At 47.1% G+C, this 23,654-nt stretch overlaps 1 protein-coding gene across 1 annotated transcript in view; it reads right to left on the bottom strand.

Moving 5' to 3' along the window:
- Positions 1 to 23,654, bottom strand: part of PLXNA4 (plexin A4) — a 450,672-nt gene that overhangs the window by 99,060 nt on the left and 327,958 nt on the right. Inside the window, exons 6-8 of the mRNA XM_065672631.1 lie at positions 21,015 to 21,168; positions 18,315 to 18,414; positions 15,729 to 15,843 (exon numbers count right to left, since the gene is read on the bottom strand). Of these exons, the coding sequence (XP_065528703.1) occupies positions 15,729 to 15,843; positions 18,315 to 18,414; positions 21,015 to 21,168 (369 nt within the window). The remainder of the gene's footprint in view (positions 1 to 15,728; positions 15,844 to 18,314; positions 18,415 to 21,014; positions 21,169 to 23,654) is intronic.

The raw sequence follows: 23,654 nt of genomic DNA on the forward strand, positions 1-23,654 counted from the left end.
TGAGTAAGAGTTTCCAACTCTGATAACACCAGCAGATAACATCTAAAATACCATCTGCGACTGCATGGCTTCAACACCCCCCTGACCCTTCCCCTTCATCTGCCCAACATGTCCTGGGGCCTCTGAATCAGCTCTCTCTCTTGGCATAAGACCTTGGCAACATCACCTCATTTTTCTTTCCTCCCAGCTGTAGGAGTTGAGAGAGAAATGCATTGGCACAGGGGATCAGTGGGACAGGAGGATGGGAAAGCCCTATCTGCTGCTGAGCAGCCATTTCCCAAGAGTGGGCATTTTGCTTGATGTCTGTCACATAGAGGATGGGGATTGGAGATAGTCCACTATGTTACCTGCAGGCCAATCCCAGCTCTTCAGGCTGGTCTTTCTTCTCTAGCTTTATCCCGTCCCCCTCCACCACTGGTGCTGTAACCTTTCTGATAACACTTGTTTCAAGTTCATTAACAAGCAGTGATTGCAGCAGCCCCAAAACAGGATTCGTTTGCATATAAAAAGCTTTGCAGTGATGTGAGGAAGTTCATTATAGATAATTGAAGAGGCAAGCGCCATAAAGAGGAAATCCTCCCAATGTGGCTTTATCTGATTGACCTAATGTTCTTTCTAATTGAAACAGGGAGGGGAAAAGGCAATTTCATTGGGTGATGTACTGCATAAAACCTCAGAGCTTGGACTAGGCTCTGGGTTTGAATTCAGACGTGATATTCATTTTGCAACCTGTGTCAAGCTTTGGGTGCCTGGTCAGGTATGTATTTAGAGGGCAAAACATCAGCCTGCTCTGAGCAGACCCTGGCACAGGATCCAAGCAGAAGGATCCTTTAAAAAGAGTTATCCTGGGCATTTTCCAGCAGAGGCAGTTTCTCTTCACCTTTCCCCTGCAATGGACATCAGCTAGGTTGCAAAAGCACAGTTTTCACATGATGTAGGGGAAATAAAAACATCCACTGCCAGCAACTGTACCAAGGAAGGGCACAATCCCACCCCTTTTGTCTTTGGTATATAATAAATGAAGCCTTTCCCCTGACTCTAAGGGGAGCTGGTTCAGATTCCAGAGGAGCTCAAATCCAGTTTAATCTGTACCAGAGCAACGCATATGAAAGTGCACTTTTTTTGATTCATTCTGTGTATGTAACTTCATTCTACTCCTTAAATGCTTTCAAATCAGTCTCTTTACAATAACATCCTCCACCCTTGCAATTACTTGTATCAGTAGGGATGCGTACCTCAAATAACCAGACTGCCAGTTGTCAAGTTAAAACACTGCATGAAATGGACTGTACTCATTGGGTCGATGGTAGTTTCATTTTCTTTATTTATAACTCCTCATAGAATGTCTGCAATTGTGTTTTGCTGTAACTTGCTGAAATAATGAAGTCTCAGAAATGAGAAGCTTTTCTCTCCTTTTCTCTCACATATGTGTTATGGCCCTCATCACAGCTATACCTGAGTGAGTCCCCAGTGAAAGCCATCATGAGAATTCTTCTAAAGAGGACAATGAAACCTCTCTGAGGCTATATGCTCTTAGCCCTGAACTAATTAGTTTGGCTCCTTTATGGTGCTTCATACATATACAGCTATGATTTTGTGGAGATTTTTTTTCCACTATAAGCTGGAGACTGACGAGATACTCACAGTTATCACCCTCTCCTAGGGATGAAGCATGTTAGGATCTTTCTTTTACAATGCTGTAATATAGCATGGGTTTTCTTCTAATCTTATTTTTCACAGTTTCAGTCTCTGTTACTGCTTATAGCCAGAATTACGATCCCAAGTGTCATGAAAGTGTTTTCTGTTTTCCAAAAGCAACTGGGCCTGGTCTACTCTGAATGGTAGGCATCTTACATGGGAACAGGCAAAACATCCGTGAATCATAGTATCATAGAATCCCAGACTGATTTGTGTTGGAAGTGACCTTAAAGCTCATCCAGTTCCAACCCCTGCCACGGGCAGGGACACCTTCCACTGGAGCAGCTTGCTCCAAGCCCCTGTGTCCAACCTGGCCTTGAGCACTGCCAGGGATGGGGCAGCCACAGCTTCTCTGGGCACCCTGTGCCAGCGCCTCAGCACCCTCACAGGGAAGAGCTTCTGCCTAAGAGCTCATCTCAGTCTCCCCTCTGGCAGGTTAAAGCCATTCCCCTTGGCCTGTCCCTACAGGCCCTTGTCCAAAAGCCCTTTCCAGATTTCCTGTAGACCACTTTTCAAGTACTGGAAGGCTGCTATAAGGTTTAATACAATGACCCATCCATCTATCAACAGTCTCCACCTTACACTGATGTCCCAGTTTGCTTGTCTTTGCCTGTGCATCTCTTCTTATTCCAAGCATTCAGGCGAGGGAATCTTTCTTACTTTTCCTTTATACCACCCCCTCATTATCCCTGGTAACATTGACCAGATCTCTGCTGTCTACAAAAGGAAACTAGAGCTCACCTACTGCTGACTGCATTGCAGGCATCCTTGGCAAGATAAACTCAACTCTTGGCAATGGATGTTCACCATTCCTTTCCCAGATGAGCAGCATTCATCTCCATTTAGGACCACCACCAACTCTGTGACTACCTACTTATCTCAAAGCATACAGATCCCCTTTTCTCCTGCCATTAAAATCCATTTCCTCATCTTCAACCTCAGGGGCTTTTAAGATGTTTCTTTCAATATCCGTCATTCATCAACCATCTTTGTGCCTTACCCAAGCCATCTTGCCTAGAAGGAACATGACGTCAAAGTGAATCCAAGTGAGGACCATAACTTACCCACTCAAGTGCTTTGGGATGCACAAGAAATGACACTCAGATTGCTATTTACTCACATATGATGTAAACACAATACATCTTTTGTTTCTCTGCTCTGCTGAGCTGCAGTGTACTGTTTTCCCTGTGTTCCCTATGGCTTTCCCACCCTCCCACTCTGCTGTAATTGTATCAAGAGGGTAAGGGATTAAGTCTTGATTAGGAGGGAGTGAGAGGCAGGGATTGCGTCTTTATAAAGATATCTAGATCACAGCATCTGGATGATCTGTAAATTAGAACCAAAAAACATTAAAATCAGAACAGGGAAAGAGGAAGGGGAGGAAAGGAAGGGAAGGAAGGAGAAAGAGGAAAGGGGGAAAGAGGAAGAAAACAATGGAGTTTTTTTCATTGCTTTTAGGGGAATCAGATTTCACCTGGATAAAAAGCAGGAAGGCAGCAAGCTGGCTGATGAGAGGCAGCAGGGACTGCCTGGAGTATGTTCTCTGAACTTCCCTCTCACACCTCAGCACAGACACCCTGGGTCAGAGCTGTGATATCACCCAAGCAAACCAGAGGCTTGTTCAGCAGCAGCCCTGTACCGCTGCAGACAGACGGCTTCAAGCTCCAGGGCTGACAAGCTGGTTCCTCCGATGAATCACTTCTAAACACTCGTGCAACTTCCCAGCCCCAGGATTATCTGGAGAAGGAAGCAGCAAGGAGCACAGGGCATTCCCAGTGTGGGAAGGGAAGAGGGTGACTTACAGTCCATGTTGTGTTTACATTATTACACCACTAATTCTTAGCATCATAAAAATTACATTGAAAATTTACACCAACAGTGCTGGGGAATGTTATTAGGTTATAAAGCGGAATCGGGTCAATGCTTTGGAGGCAGGATTCCAAAGTCCATAAATTTCTGGATATACTTCTCCCAAATTTACATCAGCACCAGCAGCAATCAAACCAGCTACAAAAATGCTTCACCCGGTCAAAGAATTTTTTAATGCACCATCTATTTTAGCTGCACTTCCTAAGTTTACAGTGTTGTTAGTTTGATTGATGGCACGCTTATTTATTGTCCCAGCTAAAGTAATAATACAAGAAGAAAATACTCTGAACTTTAAAGGCAGCCGCTGAGGAGAAAGCAACAGGATTTATGGGAAGTGTAAACACATGCAGAGCCAGCAAAGGAATAATTGAGTACTTGCACCACTGTCACTTCTGGTGGCTCCATTCCAGTTAAGAGTCTTCCATGCACTCAAGAGCAAATACCAGGGCTCTTTTGTCAGGTATAGCATGTGATGCTGGTGCCTCGGAAAAGGCGGCTGGTGCTCAGACCATGGAAGAGCCTTGGCCCTGTTTAAGCTTTGTACACACTAGTTGCTACATACTTCAATGGTGGTTTGCACAGATCAGTGTACAGATATCACTGCTGGAGGAATGGAGACCAAGAGATCAATAGCAGATCATTAGCTCAGCTGCCATAACCTCTTGGGTCCCTGGTTTCAGTGCTATGAGTGATTCTGATCACCAAAGAGTGGCTACTCGAAAAGCAGAAGCTGAATGAAGATAACTGACCTCCTCTTACATTGCTCGCTGATGGATCCCATTGATCAGAAGCAAAGTGACTCCCCCAAGGCCATGCAGACAGCATTGGGAAATGACCCAGGTCTGCTGGGAGCTTGTTCCCAACCTAGGACTATTCTGCTTCTGAAGTCAGTCCACACATCTCTACTGATCAACATTAACGATTTTACCCTCCTTTAATTCTTTATTAATAGAGTCTTTCTCAGCTGGTCTATTATTTCACAAGGATCAAGGTCAGGCTGCCATAATTATCCAAGCACCACATTTATCCTTGTTAAATAGAGACACAACGTTAACTTCCTCTCAGCCCTTTGTTGCTTTGACTCACTCTCAGAAGGAAAAGTAATGATCCAGAGAGCATGAGCCTTCTGGTCACTGGATGAGAGGAGGGGACTAGTGATAAAAATAGTAGATGATTGTGTCAGTAGGTACATCTGCTCATAGGAAAATGGCTACTGGAGACATGCAGACAGTCTCAGTTCTGGTGTTTCCTGAGTAACTGCCTGGCTTTGAAATGGTAAGGAATATGAATGTGTGCATTGAGGAAGGTGGTGTATGTGCAAGAGAGAAGATAACCATGTATTTACTTGGATAAAGTCTATCTTTTGTTAAAGGAAAATCCTGGTTCAGTAGGAGAGCCCTTCGGAATAACACACAGAGTAAAACTGGGTTGTGCAAAGCATGGGACAGAGCACAGACAGCTTATTTCTTCTCTAATTATTACTATATAAATCTACATCTTTCTTACTTCCCTTCTTACTTCCCTCTGAAGCTCGTAAGACCTTTCACACATATCAAAGCACCGTACATCTGTGCGTGGCACCCCAGCAGCCCAATGAGGCTGCAGGTTTTGAGCCTTACAATAATACCCTCTACTGCTCATCATGTACCAATGACATTGACATGTCATTCATCAGCATAAGTTTCTGTGCCAACAAATGGGTTTTGTACAGGTAAGGGACATTCTCCAACCAAGAATCCCCTCAGAAGTGACAGGGACTATCATGACAATAGTCTCACATGGGGATTTCCTGTATCTAACAAGGGTTGAGACCAAAATGTAGTGCTTTCTTCCTAAAGGAGGACCAAAAGACTATTTGTTCTCTAAAGCTTCCTGTATTTACAATGTTAATATGAACTTGGTATCTCTGAGAGCTCCAGACTTTGGCTCAATTAGCCAAGAATGGCCAATGAGTTCAGAAGTCGATAGAGGAGACAGAGCAACAGATGGACAGGAGGTTGCACCCACAAGACATGTTGATGCAAACCCATTTCCTTCAGAAACCAGGACAGAGGCCCAGAAAGCCCTGCTGCTTTGGCTTCCACAGTGGGAAGGTCAGGACCATGATATCATGGCCTTTGTCATGCTCCCCCTCACTGAGATTCATGACAGCATGAGATAACAACCAAGCCAAAGCAAATGGAGTCACGCTCAAATACAAGGCAGGGAAGGAGGGTCTGGGGTCGGTCTCCTGGAGATGCACCAAGCAGTAGACACATTCCAGCCTCACCTCTTATCTGCAGCTTCAACATCCTGAGACCATCTATCCTTGGCCACATCCCAAAAGCTTACATGTCCCAAAGCAGTGAATTCAGCTGGTGCTACAATGGAGAAAAGCAAAGCCTTCTTGTTTCAGAGCTAGGCCATCACCCTGGACTAAGTCTGAATAGGGAATTGTCTTTCCTCCCTTAAACTGCAGGCTGCCATATGGATCCTAGCAGACCTAACAGATGTCCAGATAGCCAGAAAAGCCTGTAGTCACTTGAGGCATTACAATGACATTGCACTGAGCTATGCTATCAAAACATAAGCTCTTCCCGACGTCATTTCAAGGGTGCAGTGTTGACAGGGACAGATGGATATTACCCTGTTGCATTCTGAGATCACTCTGTCCTGTGGAATAATCTTGCATTAGTGAGCAACCCAATTGTTATGAGTAACATGGTATTGAGTGTCAGATGCTTCTTACATCTCCACTCAAACTAATGTCCCTGAGTTGCTCCTAGGAATTATATGAACAGGTCCTTGATTCGTCATTCACATTGCGGCTGGAGAGGCTAAGCGCTAAGAACACAAGATGTGCATTAAGGTAGGATGAAGTGCTCATAGGAAGGTCTTTTTCCATCACTTCTCTGTTCCCGTTGGGATTTGGTTTCAGGTCTCAGCAAGGAGAGACATGATGGGGCTGCCCAGCAGAGATTGACTGCAGATCCACCACCATAATAACAGCAAACCCTGCTGGAAGTTACTGTGGAAATTGAACAAGTTACCAGCCTTTTCCCCTGCCAGCTGGATGACTGCAGGGCATAAAGGCTCAGAGATGACAAAAGGTACTAGAAAATAGCAGAAGAAGCCACTTCACAACCAGGATTTCCATCTTTGTCTTCACCTCAGTGCCAGTCAGTGTGACTTGCAAAAACCAGTGAATTATCTAATTTGCTTGTACATGCTCAAAGACATGCACAGTCCTCACTGTGAGATCATAGCTCCAGGTACTAAGGACTGTACAAGCACCTATTAGCAGGAAGTGCTTACCCAAATCAGATGTGTGTGTGAGAGAAACAGGGGCACAGGAAGGTCCAAGCTAAGAATTAAACTCTCATCTGCTGACGTAAAACCTGTAGCCTCCTGCACTGATTGAGACTGCCTCTGAGCAGTGATTTCTAACAGGACTCTATGAATAAGGGGAAAGCTTTCTGCCTGGACTCTCATTTCTGTGCTTAGATTCCTCTTACTATCATTTGAAGCACTCCCTCCAAAGAGGATGTACCCACTACACCACACATCTCTCCTTCTGGGAATGGGCAGGGGGGCTGGAACTAAATGATGTTAAGGTCATTTCCAATCCTAACTATTCTATGATTCTGTGATAATAATGGATGAAGACTGAAATGCCACAGCCTGGAATGCCAAACCCTCAAGGCATGGCTGGATCCAAACTAGCAGCTACAGCCTCATCCCAGATTATTCCTGCTGCCCCCTGGACAAGATGCCGACTAGACTGAACTCAGTTGTCCATGCTTGGAAACACTTTTAAGAGCTAAACAGATGATAAACACCAAACACCCATGCTGCTTAAAAGCAGGTGCCATAAAATGCATGCATCACCATGCCAGATCCCATCTGCATGGGATGGGTGCAGATGGGTGCAGTCTAGAGCTGCTTCTGAATCCCTCTCCTCTCCTGCTGGTCCCTCTGCCTGCTCCTAGCGCTTGAAGGTAGCAGGTTGCCTGCAGTTGCCATAGAAACTACACCTCACACCCTCCCCTTAATGATAGGCAGGTGCCAGGATAAGTGAGTGGATAATCAAAAAACAAGGAAGGATTCATCACTCTGATACTGGCCTTGCTGCAACTGTCATTAGAGTCCCTGAGAAATGAGATAGATTCATTTAGGCAGAGATGGGTTTTCTCTCCTCCCCATGCTTATGCTTCCAACAGTCACCTCTCTGGCCAGGTTAGAGGAGAATAGAAATCAGAGTGGGAGGGAAACCAAGCAGTTGCCACAGCAACAGTTGAAGATGCATCACCAGAAGGTCTGCAGATGCAAGGGAGAATGGAGTGGACCACAGACACCTGCTGACCCAGCAGCTCCTCTACTCCCACCCCAGTGCAGATGCTCAGGCACTTCCACCAGCATTTTAGGAGGAGCTGGGCACAATGCCTTCCTTCTGAACCTTGCAAAGAGGACAAAGCAGGACACTTTGGGGGCCATAAAAACCTGTCTGCTCTTTTGAGACCCTGCCACAAAGCCCTCCCTTATCCAGACTGAGATGCGTTGGCAGGGTGGAGAAGGGCACTGCTGAGTTTACTACAAAGTTCATGATGAGGTGTTAGACTAGACTAGACTAGAATAATTGGGTATTTTAAGCTGTAAGGGGCCTAAAATGATAGAATCATAAAATTGTCTGGGTTGAAAAGGACCTTCAAATCCTCTAGTACCAGTCCCCTGCTATGGGCAGGGACATTTCCACTAGTAGAGCAGGTTGCTGCAAGCCCTGTCCAGCCTGGCCTTGAAAACAGCCAAGGATGGAGCATTCACAACTTCTTTGGGCAGCCTGTGCCAGTGCCTCAGCATCCTCAAGGTAAAGAACTTCTGCCTTATGTCCAACCTGAACTTCCCCTGTTTCAGTTTGAACCCTCCATCCCTTGTCCTATCACTACAGTCCCTCATGAAGAGTCCCTCTCCAGCATCCTTGTAGGCCCCTTCAGATACTGGAACACTGATCACCTAGTCCAAATGCCTGACCACTCCAGGACTGGCCAAAATTTAAAACATGGTATTAAGGACATTGTCCATTGCTTCTTAAATATCTACCAGCTCATGCTGAGCTTTCATTATCACTCCCTGCTTCTTCTTCCCCTCCCTTCTTCCCTGTATCCCCAGCACCCATCCTCAAGAAGGACAATCACCGCATCAGAGCTAAATCAGTGCACTCCACTGCAGCGACCACTGGATCATTCAGCACAAGGCATGAGCAAACACCGGTCAAAGCAGCATTGCTCTCCTTCAAGCAGCTGCTCAACAGCATGATCTTCACACTGCTTTCTATCACTTTTGACAAATTAATATTTGAAGCTGTTGTTTCTTTTATGTGGGCTTTGCTGTCATTAGCACATACAACTCCACATAAAACACTTGGGTGCGAGATCTTTTCTTCTGTTCTCTTTTTTAGGCAGCAGATGAAAATCCTTTTAATAAAAAGCTTGTTTGGAGGGAGGAAGAAAAACACATACGCACACAAATCGGCTAAGCAGGGAAAGATGAAAGCTTCCTTCAAGGTAATTAAATGATTGTGTATCTTTTAAACCCAGTGGATAATAGATATTATCTAGGCTTGGGTTTGGCTTTTGCTATTTTTTCTCCCCTTCTCTTTCTCCACACAAAACTAAACTCCTTGCAAGGCCCAGAACAAGATAGTGTTCATCTTAGAGGAGATGGCACAAAAGAAGACTTAATCCTTTATCCCATCAACTCAAGTAGGCTACCCAAGCTTACCCATCCCTGTACAGATGTCTGTGAAACACTGACATGAAAACTACCCCGCTGGATCTTTGACTGTTCAAAGACAAGATGGACGATGCAATCAGATGTATTGGGTAATAGGTATCAGGAGAGACAGATGCTCTTTCTACAGCTCCTATCACACCAGAGCCACTCCGATCAATTGCTTTACTCCTCCGTGACTCAGTTTCCATCCACTTCTTGACTGCATTGCCCATTTACAGGAGAAAATAACCAAGCTCTCTCACTTGGTGATTGTGTCAGATGAGTAATGTTTGATTTCACACTGTGTTAGTCTGCAATGCAATGGTTTGTGGTGCAACACTGAGACTGCACTACGACTTTAGATACAGTCAGCAACAAATGTCAAAAGCAGAGACAGGGTGGCCAAGAAATAAACAGGAACTTGGCCTGCTGCCCTCTAGCTTTGAGACTAATTCTTTCAACTTCTGCCACCAGCTCTCTTGGGGAAAAAAAACAACAATCCACTTCAGCATTAAAATATCCCTTTTGTTTCCTCATTCTTGCCCTTCCTACCCTCGATGGCAATAATATCAGCAAGGAGTCACCCAGTATATTTCAAGCTAGTGGACGTGGCTTTTGAAAGCCTGCTGTAAAGGGAAATTATACGCCAAGGTGAAGTATTCCTGCTGCAAATCACACAGAGACATCGTCAACTCAATTTGATTGAGATCAGGACCATAGTCGTAAATACTCTTGCTTTATGACTATGCTGGAGTTCTTCACCAGGAGCAAACATGGGCTTTCCCAAGGCTCCCAAACAAGTTCATTCAGCTTTATTTTGGGCAGAGGTGATTCACTGAGCACCTGCCAAGGGACAGGTAGGAAAGTCATGCTCCTTTGTTGATAGCAATGGATGTGCCTATTCTGACTTTTCTCCACCTCTGGTTTAGCTTTGTCAGGCAGTGGTAGGACATCTGACTTGCCTTGCCCCAGCCTGGGGCTGGCTGATCACAGCTATCTACCATGTAAATCAAAGGGCCCCTTTGGATAGCAGATCAGAGGCTATACAATAAAAACAACATTTTGCCTTCTGGACAGCATGGGTCATGGCCAAAGCCTTTCTGCTGTGCTACTGGATCGGTCTCAAATTCATCCTGCACTCAGCATTAATCAGCAACTCAGACTACAAGGAAAGAAAACCCAGGATCTTCTCAGAGAACATGAAGAAGACCTGAAGGAAAAGCAGGCTGAGCCCATCAGAATCCAGAAACTTGTGGGATGTGCTAAGATAATGATGAAGTCAGGAGTACATAAAGGCATAAGTCTTCCTTAGAAGTACTTTGGGCTGGTTATGGGATGATGGGTACCATCCCAATTGGTCCATTTGCAGCCCAGGCCATCTGGAGAGTAGGAAGTCTCTTTCCACATGATGGCAAGATGCTGTATGGGCAAAGAGAGGAATTAAAATCACCTGCAGGTAGATGTATCAACAAGAGAAGGTGAAGGCCATAGTGAGGAGGAAGGGAGCAGGCTTGGGATACTGGCTATGGTGGTTACAGAGGGAAGGAGATTCTGGCACTGGTCCATCTGACAGAGTAACACCAATATTTCTACGCTTGGCAAGGAGTCTCTTGGTGCAATGAGACCATATGATCCTAGAAGCTGGTTATGCTAATCTGCTCAGCAGATTTATGGATGGACTGCAAATGGGATCATCCGATCATCCCACACTGGTAGTACAGTTTCCTATCAGTACCGCCTCAAAATTTACTGATTTAGCAGGTACTTATGCCTGCATGGTAGCAAACACTTCCCCCTCCTCATCCTCCGCAGGTCCAAGTGCTTGTACAGGAAAGGATTGAAAGAAGCATTGCAGATGGAGATGAAAGGCCAATAAAAATAGGCCCACTCACTGAGATGGTACATTTTCAGCACTACTGGAGATGCCATTGGGAAGTCTGGAAATGGAACTCAGTCCAGTCAACCTCGTGAGTCATATTATGTCAATGGGAACTGAGTGGAGATCTGTGTTTGTCAGGATGCACATGTAATGTCATCCTTCCCCAGCGTCCTTGAGGGCCATGAATACACAGAGAGCAATGAGAAGGGTCCTGAAGCTACAGGGCATTCTTCACATTGCCAGGTAGAAAGCAGTCTCTGAAAGTCTGGGGTTCTGCAAGGCCATTCTTGCAGGTATGTCCAGTCATTCCAGTGCTGAGAAGCAATTCTTCTGCACAGCACACAGCCAAACCAGCTCCTGAGCCAAGCACCTGGCTGCCAAATGTTGTCTCCTATAGGAAAGTAGTTTGTTGTCAGACATGGTTTTGCTGCAGAAGCCAATGAGGTGTCTCTAACCTCATTGCTGCAGCCCTCATTAGTAATGGCCAACATAACATACATGTGTCTCATGATGCTATCATTGCCTTGTAGATCAATGGCCTTCTTCTAAGGTTAGATTTGTGCCTCTCCCTGCTGCCATGCAAATCACTGTGTGAGATCAGAGAGGCGGTATCTGAAGCACAGCAGGAAACTATCTGTTAAAGGGAGTACAAGAGAGAAAGAACAGTCTACACTGATGGACAAAGCCCCCCAGACTGGAGCTGTCTCCTAGCCTGAAGAGGATACCCTTCAGAAACAGAACTAGTGAGAGATGACAAAGCAACAATGGAAAACATACTAAAATAGGCTGATCTGCAGAGGACAGAGTCCACTGCCTCCTTCCTAGTTCTGCATAAGGGATAAAGACCAAGGGCTGTGTCACCCCCAGTATCTTCCCTAAGGAACTGGGGTGATACAGAGCTTCTCACGAGTTTCTTTATGATGAGAACAAGTGTCAGAAGTACCAGGGAAGTGATAGGGGTGCAGAGATGCACCAAAATCTGTAGTAGGCATTTCACTTTGTGCATGAGACAAGAAGGAACTGGGAAGGTGAATCCTGTGCTTGGTACATGAGACACACCATAAGACATAAATGGCGGTGGCATTGCATAGCAGGAAACTGAGACAAAGTAATCCAGGGAATGCCACCTGAGCAAAAGGTTGAGGTCCCTCCAGATGCTGAAGTGGAAGGCGCTGAAACCTGTGGCCAACAGGACTGGCCAAGGGTCCATGTGAGCGAATAGGGCCAGGAGGGCTGAACCTTTGGCTGCCTTCCTTCACCACTTCACCACTGAGAAGAGGATGTGAAGTCCTGTAGCTCCCAAGCAACATTTCAAGCAGCTTTACAGCATATTCTGAATCCTGGTAAATGAAGAACAGGCAGCTTCCCTGCTCATGCATGTTTATGGCCTATCCCAATGCCACAGCAGTTCAGGATGTCTGCTCCAGGTCACTTCAACCAGCATGTATGTGATATCTCAGCCAGAACACGAGGGGTGGGAGGGAATGGGGGATGCCATGGGGGTGTGAAGACACTACATGTGTGTCATTTGGTCCAGCAAACTGGCTCCTGTTTGCTGAGGTTGCTCTGGTCTTGAGGGACCAGAGATACCAAACCCAGCAGGCAGCATGAGGAGAAGTAGGGATTTCATCCTTTGAATGCAGTACACGTTGAGTCTTCAGCAGCCTGTCCCTGGAGGTTCAGCAAGTATCACATCTCTTAATGGCTAGCGGTCCCTTGGGCCAGGCAAACAATAAGCCATCTCAGGTCATTTACCAGACAGGCCAGGATGCTTTCAGACCATCCCTGACCAGGAAGTAATTAAGCAGCTTCCTATTTGTATTCTCCCAAGCTCTGCTTGTCTGCAAGTGCTCATTAGTTACAATATGAGCCAGACAGCATTTGCAGTGCAGCAGCCAGCTCTGTATTAAGCCCTAAGGTCCAGCTCAGCTCAGTGACTGGCAATGAGGCTTCCCTAGCCTCATCTGGAGGCAGTTTGGTGCAGTGGCCATTAGGTACCTTACCCATGAAGCATGGCTGAAATCCACTAGCACTGTAGATAGAGCCCTAAATTCTTCCCCTAAATCCATTCTCAGCAGCTTGGGGAATCTGCTTAGAATCATGGAATCGCAGACTGGTTTGTGTTGGAAAGGACCTTAAAGTTCACAGAATCACAGAATCACAGAATCCCAAGGGTTGGAAGGGACCTAAAAAGATCATCTAGTCCAACCCCCCTGCAAGAGCAGGGTAACCTACAGTACATCACACAGGAACTTGTCCAGGCGGGCCTTGAATATCTCCAGTGTAGGAGACTCCACAACCCCCCTGGGCAACCTGTTCCAGTGCTCTGTCACTCTTACAGTAAAGAAGTTCTTCCTGATGTTAACGTGGAACTTCCTATGTTCCAGTTTACACCCATTGCCCCTTGTCCTATCACTGGATATCACTGAAAAAAGCCTAGCTCCATCATCCTGACACCTACCCTTCACATATTTGTAAACATTGATGAGGTCACCCCTCAGTCTCCTCTTCTCCAAGCTAAAGAGACCCAGCTCCCTCAGCCTCTCCTCATAAGGGAGATGTTCCACTCCCTTAATCATCTTTGTGGCTCTGCGCTGGACTCCTTCAAGCAATTCCCTGTCCTTCTTGAACAGAGGGGCCCAGAACTGGACGCAATATTCTAGATGCGGCCTCACCAAGGCTGAGTAGAGGGGGAGGAGAACCTCTCTTGACCTACTAACCACTCCCTTTCTAATGCACCCTAAGATGCCATTTGCCTTCTTGGCCACAAGAGCACATTGCTGGCTCATGGTCATCCTCCTATCCACCAGGACCCCCAGGTCCCTTTCCCCTTCACTACTTTCCAGCAGGTCAACCCCCAACCTGTACTGGTCCATGGGGTTGTTCTTCCCCAGATGCAAGACTCTACACTTGCCCTTGTTAAATTTCATCAAGTTTCTCCCCGCCCAACTCTCCAGCCTGTCCAGGTCTCGCTGAATGGCAGCACAGTCCTCTGGTGTGTCAGCCACTCCTCCCAGTTTTGTGTCATCAGCAAACTTGCTGAGGGTGCACTCAGTTCCCTCATCCAGGTCATTGATGAAAATATTAAACAGCACCGGTCCCAGCACCGACCCCTGAGGAACTCCACTAGTCACAGACCTCCAGCTAGATTCTGCGCCATTGACCACAACTCTCTGCCTTCTTCCTTTCAACCAGTTCTCGATCCACCTCACTACTTGATCATCAAGCCCACACTTCCTTAGCTTATCTATGAGGATGCTGTGGGAGACAGTATCAAATGCCTTACTGAAATCAAGAAAAACCACATCTACCGCTCTACCATCATCCCTCCACCTAGTCACTTCCTCATAGAAGGCTATAAGGTTGGTCATACATGACTTCCCCCTCATAAAACCATGTTGGCTGTTCTTAATGACCCCCTCATCCTTGATATGCCTAGTGATGGAGTCAAGAATAAGTTGTTCCATCATCTTTCCAGGGATGGAGGTAAGGCTGACCGGTCTATAATTACCCGGGTCCTCCTTCTTGCCCTTCTTATAGATTGGTGTGACCTTTGCCATCCGCCAATCCTCAGGCACCTCGCCCATTTCCCACGACTTACCAAAGATGATGGAAAGTGGCCTAGCAATGACCTCCGCCAGCTCCCTCAGCACCCGTGGGTGCATTCCATCCGGACCCATCGATTTACAGATGTCCAGTTTGCATAGCTGATCCCTAACCCAATCCTCATCTACCAAAGCAAACTCCTCCTTTGTCCTGACTCCTTCTGGGGCTATAGAAATCCGGGGCCCTCGGGGAGAGTCTGCAGGAGTAAAGACAGAGGCAAAGAAGGCATTCAGCACCTCTGCCTTCTTTATATCCTCTGTCTCCAGGGTACCCACTTCGTTCAGCAGTGGGCCTATATTGCCTCTTGTGTTAGTTTTATTTGCTATGTATTTGAAGAAGCCCTTTCTATTGTCTTTAACCCGACTAGCAAGATTGAGTTCCAAGGAGGCCTTAGCTGTCCTAATTGCCTCCCTACATCCTCTAACAACTGTCCTATATTCCTCCCAAGCGGCCAGCCCCTCCTTCCATAATCCATAGATTCTCCTTTTCCACTTGAGTTTGCCCAGCAGCTCCCTGTTTAACCACGCCGGTCTCCACTTCCAACCCCCTGCCATGGGCAGGGGCACCTTCCACTAGAGCGGCCTTGAACACTGCCAGGGATGGGGCAGCCACAGCTTCTCTGGGCACCCTGTGCAGCACCTCAGCACCCTCACAGGGAAGAGGAGATGTATGCCCAGTCTTTCCCAACCCTCCCAGTCCCAGGAGCTTGAAATGAACCCCAAAAGTAACATATTCCCTGTATTGTACAGGAGGGAGAGGGCAGCTCCCTTGGGGTCTAGTAGAGCAGAGCAGACCTATCTGCAGAGGGAAGGGTGAGGGTCACCTGGAAGCTGAGCAGAACAGGAGGAAGAAGTGGGTGGGGAAGGCTTGCTGATCTGTTGGTCTGACCAAGGCCAACACATGTCCCATGCCCTGTGTCCCTTCCTACCTCAGGCAGCTTCACTCGTCCCTCCTGGAAGGAGCAGGAGCTGGGGTCATGAGTGCAGACGTGGCGGTACTTGCACCAGTGACACCGGTAAGGGCTCTCCACACATGACAGACACCTGCAAATAGAAAGAAAGAGCAGTCACTTGGTCAGCCAGGTCCCATCAGCCAATAGGACAGACCTGGATGGAGGCTGATAGTGTGTCTCAGAGGGAAATACAGCCTGGCCAACATTGCTTTTGCCATCATTAACTGAAGGCCACAGGCTTTGAACTGGCTCAGCATCATCAGGCTGCAGAGTGGTGGCGGACTTAACATGGCCTGAGCTGGTTGTCACTGTGATCACAAGTGTCTCATAGTAATTAGATAATTTAGATTGCATTCACATTGTTGTAACTGGAGTAATAATAGATATCCGTTGTATTTTGGTTGCCTTGTAACAAACCTTATTCAGACTATTAACAAGCTCTCAGCTTCATACATAAGAAACATGCCCTTTTTCGCCCATAGTAAAATCCTGAGTGTAACAAAAGATACAAGATCAGAGGATGAATGGAAACCTTGACAGTCCTGTTGCCTCCACACTGAGCTGCATCAAGTGCCCTGGGAGCTGGGCAAAAGAAGGTGGCCAAGTGAAAGTCAAGGATGAAAGAGGGAAATTTCTCCCCCTGTTTCCCACAGGCTTATTAGTGCAAGTTACGCTCAGAGCGATGGGGCTCCTGCAAATCACAGTACCATAGAATGATTAGGGTTGGAAGGGACTTTAAAGCTCATCCAGTTCCAGCCCCCTGCCACGGGCAGGGACCCCTTCCACTGGAGCAGCTTGCTCCAAGCCCCTGTGTCCAACCTGGCCTTGAACACTGCCAGGGATGGGGCAGCCACAGCTTCTCTGGGCACCCTGTGCCAGCGCCTCAGCACCCTCACAAGGAAGAGCTTCTGCCTAAGACTTAACTGAATCTTCCCTGTTTCAGTTTGAACCCATCACCCCTTGTCCTATCACTCCATTCCCTGCTGAAAAGTCCCTCTTCCGCATCCTTGTAGCCCCCTGTAGATACTGGAAGCTGCTCTGAGGTCTCCACGCAGCTTCTCCTTCCCTGGCATATAGCAACTGCATTCTTCTTTACCTTATCTCAGCAGAGAAGGAAAGACTATTGTAGTAGCATCCTGGGGAGCAGAAGGCATATGTAGGATGTTAGCTACTCAAGGTGTAGGAAAGAGCCATTCCCTCCATCTTAAAAGGTTTTGCTCTCCTAAGCCCCATAGACCCTGTAGAGTAGGAGCAGCAAACACCTCTCCTGGCTGTGTTACAGTACTGACTTATACTACATCACACTTCTCTTTCTGGTTTTACATTTAATATGACATCTGCTCACCAGCAACCAAACTGAGCCACAACAGCCTCTCTGCACAAGATGATGCCCGCAGCTCCTGTTCACTCACACTGTTGAAGATATTCATGTAGCTACAGGCTCTGAACTACCTGGAGGGAACTTGGTAGGGGGAGAATATTCCTGGCTTCTATGTGCTACTGGATTTTTAATAGGCAGGAGTGAAAAGATTGCCAAGTAGAGCTTGGCTGAGCCCAACAGACAGCCACAGTTCCAGCCTCTGTGAAATCTTGCTCCACTCCAATCCACTTGCAGCTCTGGTACAGCTTCAACAAGTGCTTGCTCTGATCCATCAAATTAAAAATGGATAGTGTATTATAGTTTGTCAAGTAAGGAACCAAAACAGGCCATAAATATTTAACACCACCATCTCTCCTACTCTCCCCCCACAACACTTGCTTTCTGACACTGTTTGTCAAAGCAGCAGGAACATGGAAATAGGATTTGCCTTTCCTTGTGGATTGCTGAGCCGCAGTAATTATCTGCTTTTGGCACTTCTGATGACTCAGTGGTGGGGACAGAGCTGCTCAGCCTTGCTCAGGGGTGGAGCAACCTGCTGCAAGAGCATCTTTAGCAGGAAAGCTGCAGACACGTTGTGGTGTGGCAGCTCCTGAGCGGCCCTGGGTACCAGCTCAACCCCATAATGAGGGGGTGCACGAAAGGAGCTCAAAGGATGGGAAAGGTGGTCTTGAGGGAATCAGCTGGGTGTTCCCTGCTCAGTTCACATCATGCAGGAACTAGAAACTCCTGTCTTGACAGATCTGAGGGTCCAAACCTGCGTTAACCACATGGACCAGGGTCCTACAGGTGGGACTGACAGTATGGATGAGGGTTGGAGGTCCAGAGTTATGGGCAGGATCCAGCCATCCACAGAAAACTGCTTAATAGGAAGATGAGGGGCTATTTGCTGAGGTCATGGCTTGCTTTTGCATCAGTTCTGTGGTGAACTCCCATTAATGTGATGCTTCTCAGCATCACAAGTGACACAAGAGGATCCACCATTCCTCAAAGAAGGCTCATTAGGAGAATGAATGGTCACCATATCACACTTCTTCTTATGAGGGACACCACCATGCTGAACATCACACAACTGGCCTTGACTCCTGGTCCACACCTAACTGAGGGACATGTGGGTCAGCAGTGAGTTCTGGGGCAGATCCAGGGGTGGAATGGAAAGCAGATATCAACAGAAATGCACATACGAGTTGTGGACGCTGCAGTTGTAGAAGACGAAGCTGGTGCTGGCAAAGGTCATACCCGTTTCCTTGGACTTGAGCTGGAGCTGGACAATGTGATGGTCTCCTGGGGAAAAAATAGACACATCAGTGTGTGATGGCTTTGTTCGCCTAATAAGGCTCTATTGGCCATGCCACCAGACTGAAGCTGGAGCTGTCTCACAGCACTTTGGCTAGTCTAACCTCAGTAGATGTAGGAAGTGCAGTAAAACCCTTCCAGATCCCAGCTCTCCACCCCCTCTTATGGAATCGGGGTGATGGAATATGTCTTCGCCACTGGAAATTACCATTCCTGGAGCAGAACCTGGGCTGGATGACGACAACAGGTCTAGACCATACCTCACTAATTCAAAAAATATGGTGGCTGAAGTCATCGAGCAGGAAAGCTAAGCTCAAAGAAGAATGCAGACGTCTGGAATTAGTAGGCCATTAGGTTCCTCTTTGCTGATGGTTCATTTGATGTCTCCAGCAGGAAGGGGCCTATGGAAGATTTGACTGCTGTCTCCAGACACTGGTGGCCTGCACATACACTTATATACCTGCTTCCCTAAAAGGATAAAGAAAGAGCTACTTTCTCCTCATCCTCATTATTCGACATCTCTGAAAGAGACCACCTCCAGATCCTGCCCCCAGAGACAGGTTATACCTTGAGAAAGGTATGGAGGAATGAGCAAGGAGGACAGACACCATAACCCTGAGGACAGGGTAGAAGCTCCCTTTCTGCAGCCTGGGAAACGCTAAAGAAGTGGCAGATTCCCATGTGAACAATTCCCTCAGCTTCGCTCACCCCATTCACCCCAATGTCCATTCACCACAGCCTTTGGCTACAAAGAACCCACCTCAGTGTGAGAGACACCTCCAGAAGGACCCATTCACCTCCATAGCAGACTCATCATCAGCAAAGCCTGCACTTCAACTCCTGCACACCATTTCCTCATACTCCTTCCCACTGCTCCCAGCCCATATTACCTCTGCCCACAATGCCAAAAGCACTATTCAGAGCCTACCAGCTGTGAGTAATGAGTGGGTGCATTAATTACAGTAATTTGGTGGGGCAGGGACCCATGTTTAACTCAACTTCAACCTCACTGATCCTTTCGCCTCTCTTCTTTTTCCTCCTCACCTGAAAGATCCATTCATCAATCAGCCCAAAGCAAACTTGACAATTCATAGCAGTGTGGATCCATGTGCGCACTCACCTATAGACACACACACACACACACACAGACAACACACTTCACTAACTACGTTTTGCTGCCAGTGCTTGACTCTGTTGCCCATCTGCTGCCACCAGCTTTGACAGCTCTGTTAATCACGTTGGATTTAACAACTTTGCCAGCATCTTGCATATATTTTAAGATCATACAATCAAGTAGGTTGGAAAAGACCTTTAAGATCACCAATTCGAATCATTCCCTCAGGAACTGGGGTGTGAGGATTGGATGGCCCCAGGAACCAGACTTGCTGTGCATTCTTTGGTTCAAATCCAGCTCCTGGCACCATGAATGGAGGACTCAGTCTATATAGAGGTGCAGAGCACCAGCTGCTGAAGTTGATCAAGCCGCAGGTGCCCAGCTCTGAAAACCACATTTCACATAAATCTCTCTCTGTTGTCCTGCCTCCAGCTTCTACTGCTATTTTTGTTTGCTGGTTGATTATAGCCTGGCCTGGGACAGATGTCCATAGCAAGGAAATAGTTTCTGGCATCTATCTTAGCAGGCAAACACAACAGATAACTCAGTGGAACCTGAAAATGGTAACAACGCTCTGGGGGCTTGTTTTGGGACTGTGATGGAGAGCACACACAGCCCTGTGAGGCTTGGGGAGAGCAGAGACGATGGGAACAGTTCATGTCATTTCATTTATGTGGCCTGAGGATGTTAAGAAACAAACTTTACTGCAAATATTCACAAGGACAAAAACAGCAGCACCCTCTCTGCATCTCTTGAGGTGATCAATAGGGTCGTGGTTTACATCGTAAGTCCTCGCAAAGAGACATAGGTGCTCATGAAGGCACCTAGAAAATCAGTTACAAAAGGGAAACAAAAAGGGAGCAGGAAGCTGAAGGGGATGGACACAGACCAGCCTTGAAAACAAGGTATTTTTCTATGCTGGACCACTTTGAAGCCAGTAGCAAACCTGGGATGGCTGAAGGGAGCAGGGACAAAGAACTGAGATTCCAGATCTAAATGTGGGAGGAGCAGGATGAGATTACAGGCAGGATCACTGAGGTCTGCAGGACTTTCTGGCTGCTGCATGGGATGGGATGTGTTAAGAGCACACACAGACTCATTCCTTGGGTTGTTTAACAGCAGCCTGGTCAAAAGGTGAGTGAATATCCCACATCCATCTCTTGCCTTTGTTAGATATATGCAACTGCCACTCGGTGGCAGTCTGAAAACACATAGCATCACACATATCAGCACCTTAAAGCAAGTACTGGTATAGCCGCTCAGTGCTTGCACACGTGTGAACACATAAACACACATTCAGACAGATCAATGTGCTGCTGTGCAGCTCCACCAGCACAGCATCCCTCCTACTCCCTGTGCTTTGCAAACCTGAGGGTCCCATGAGCTAAACTCTGCTTTGGGAGAAAACAGATGGAGATATAGAGAGATGTGGGGGGAAGAAGTGGTGCAGATAAGGGAGATGTGGGATACCCACCGTTCTCTGTGATGATCTGGGGCACCTCTTTGGCAGCTGGTGAGATGCACTGGATCTGACTGCCCACCACCAAGCCATCCATCTCTGAAAGGTCCTCGAAGGTACAATTGACTCCTGCTGACAGCTCGGGCACATTGTAGGTCTCCAAAACCAGCTGCAAGCAAAGATGAAAGGAGGGAAGAAGACATAGAAGAAAAAAAAGAAAAGAGAGAATACTAAGCCAAACTACAGAACTGGGTCAGCAGGAGAGAATTACACTGGAGAGGTTGGACAAAGAGCCTCTTGCTAGAGAGAGCATCCTCCTTCAACAGAAAGCAGCGATTCAGGAGAGGGATGTGTGTGTGGTAGGGGAAGGGGATGAGATGCTGATGCCAACACAAGTGGTACGTGGCTATGCAGGGACAACGGCACTGCATCCCAGTGCTGTCTGGGTCAGTGGAGGGGAGGGAGTGCTCACTGTCTGTCATGCAAGTGTAAGGTTAGGCAGGGAGTCTTTGGAGGCAGCCGTGAAGACCAGGGCTTTGGTGGCCCCCAAGGCACGCGGTTTCTGAGGAAGGTGACTACTACTCACAAGAGGCACTCTGCAGACTACAGAGAAACTGTAGCGCTCCAGTCTAACTCTCTACGGCCTGCTCTCCTAGCATCAGCAGATGGGGGAGCGCTCTGTCACCAAGTTCCTGTGTAAGGAGAGTCTAGTTACAGCCTTCAGTCCACCACAAAAAACACCCCGCTGTCTCTAGAGGCACAGCAAACCTCTCTTGCCCATCCCACCAAAGAAGCGGTTGGCTCTGGGGACATGCTATAATGGGGCTCCATATATAATAAAAGGAATGAAAAAGGAATCTTATGGCTGGTTTCTACCAGGGAGAAGGACCCTCACGTTACTAACTTCCCATGTTCTGCACCATGACTCTCCACCACTGAGGGTCCTGCCCAATCCAACATCATGTCTGAGCACAGAGAGACATCCCAGAGTACTTCTAGAACCTGCTGAAGACTTAGGAGTTGGTATAGATTTAGTGTTGTGACCAAACACTAGAGCAGCCACTTGACGAGGTGCAAATGCTGGTGCTCTCCACACTTGCCTCCTCCACGAGATAGCTGAGGCCCCAGCTGGAGTGAAGGCCACTGAGAGAGGACACAAATGCATGCTGAAGTGTCTCTACCAGCACAAAGAACAGAGGATGTCAGTCCAGGTGACAAAGCAGGAGAGGATAATAACATCACATAATGCTCACTGCTCCCTCACTGTTTCCTTCACTTAGAGAAAGTTTGGAACTTCTTCACACTAGGCACCTTCATAGGAAAGGCTGAGCAGACAGGTCTCAGACCTGGCTGACATAAAGCCTTTGTGAGAGTATGTTCATTTCTGGGCAATGGGAATGGCAATGGGAAAGGTGGGATTTTTGTCTTGGATGGAGAGTAGGAAATAGCTTTGGTTATTTGGATGGATTTAACACTCAGGATAAATCCATTCTTCCTGATCATTAATATCCTGCTAGCAATGGAGAAAGGAAGATAATTCTGCTTCACATGATGCAGAATGACACTGTGCTATGCTGAAGATGACACCAGTGGATGTACCAGTAGTGCCTGGCCACAAATATCATGAACCAGTGCACACTCTGAACAGACAAGAAACCCTATATCGCACAAGTTTGCTCTGCAACTGCTGCAATGAGGGAAGAATGGAGCATCCCCCCAGAAATCGTATCTCAGAGATCCCAGAGCAGCAGCTCTGGGCTGAAACAGCATCAGATACAATTCTCCAAGTCCCTGTTAGTGCCCCAAATTTAAAAGGTTGGCTGGCTACACGGATACCTTCTCTATATCTACGGCAAGAACTCAGTTCATTGATCCTTACTAGAACCCAAGTGAGATTCAGTGAGGACAACACCAGTCATTCATTTGTTGGTGCTCCCCTCCTGGTTTCATAGAATCACAGAATAGTTTGGGTTGGAAAGGACCTTAAGATCATCCAGTTCCAACCCCCTGCCAAGGGCAGGGACACCTCACACTAGAGCAGGTTGCTCGAAGACCCATCCAACCTGGCCTTGAAAACTGCCAGGGATGGAGCATTTACCAGTTCTTTAGGCACCCTGTGCCAGGGCCTCAGCACCCTCACAGGGAATAATTCCTTCCTTATATCCAACCTGAATTTCCCCTGTTTCTGTTTGAACCCATCACCCCTTGTCCTACCACTACAATCCCAGATAAAGAGGTTTGCCAAGAGACTATCTGTAGATGTGGATGAGATTGGTCACCAAACTGGGACTGGGCTGAGACTCCCATTGAAATATTCATGCAGATTATTGGGCAACAGTCAGATGATGGCAACTTCTGATCCCAGCAGCTCCAGATTGACTTGCCCTGGGAGTAACTTAGAGATAAAGGTCTTTAATGCTGTTACCATTTCCAGTCGCCCCAAGCCAGCAAGTCCCTGAGAATTTATTCCAACATGAAAGAATTCAACAACTACTGAGAGAATAAGAAAAAGGAGCCTTGAACTCCCAGAAGAACAAAGAACTTAAGATGTCTCAGATCAATTTTGTTTGAAGCCAAGGAAAGTAAAGTCACAGCAAAGTTAGGAGGCTGAAACAAAGCATCAGTGATTGGACATGCAGGCTTTGAAAGGCTCAT

Source organism: Lathamus discolor, chromosome 1 (assembly GCF_037157495.1).
Source record: "Lathamus discolor isolate bLatDis1 chromosome 1, bLatDis1.hap1, whole genome shotgun sequence".
NCBI lineage: Eukaryota > Metazoa > Chordata > Aves > Psittaciformes > Psittacidae > Lathamus > Lathamus discolor.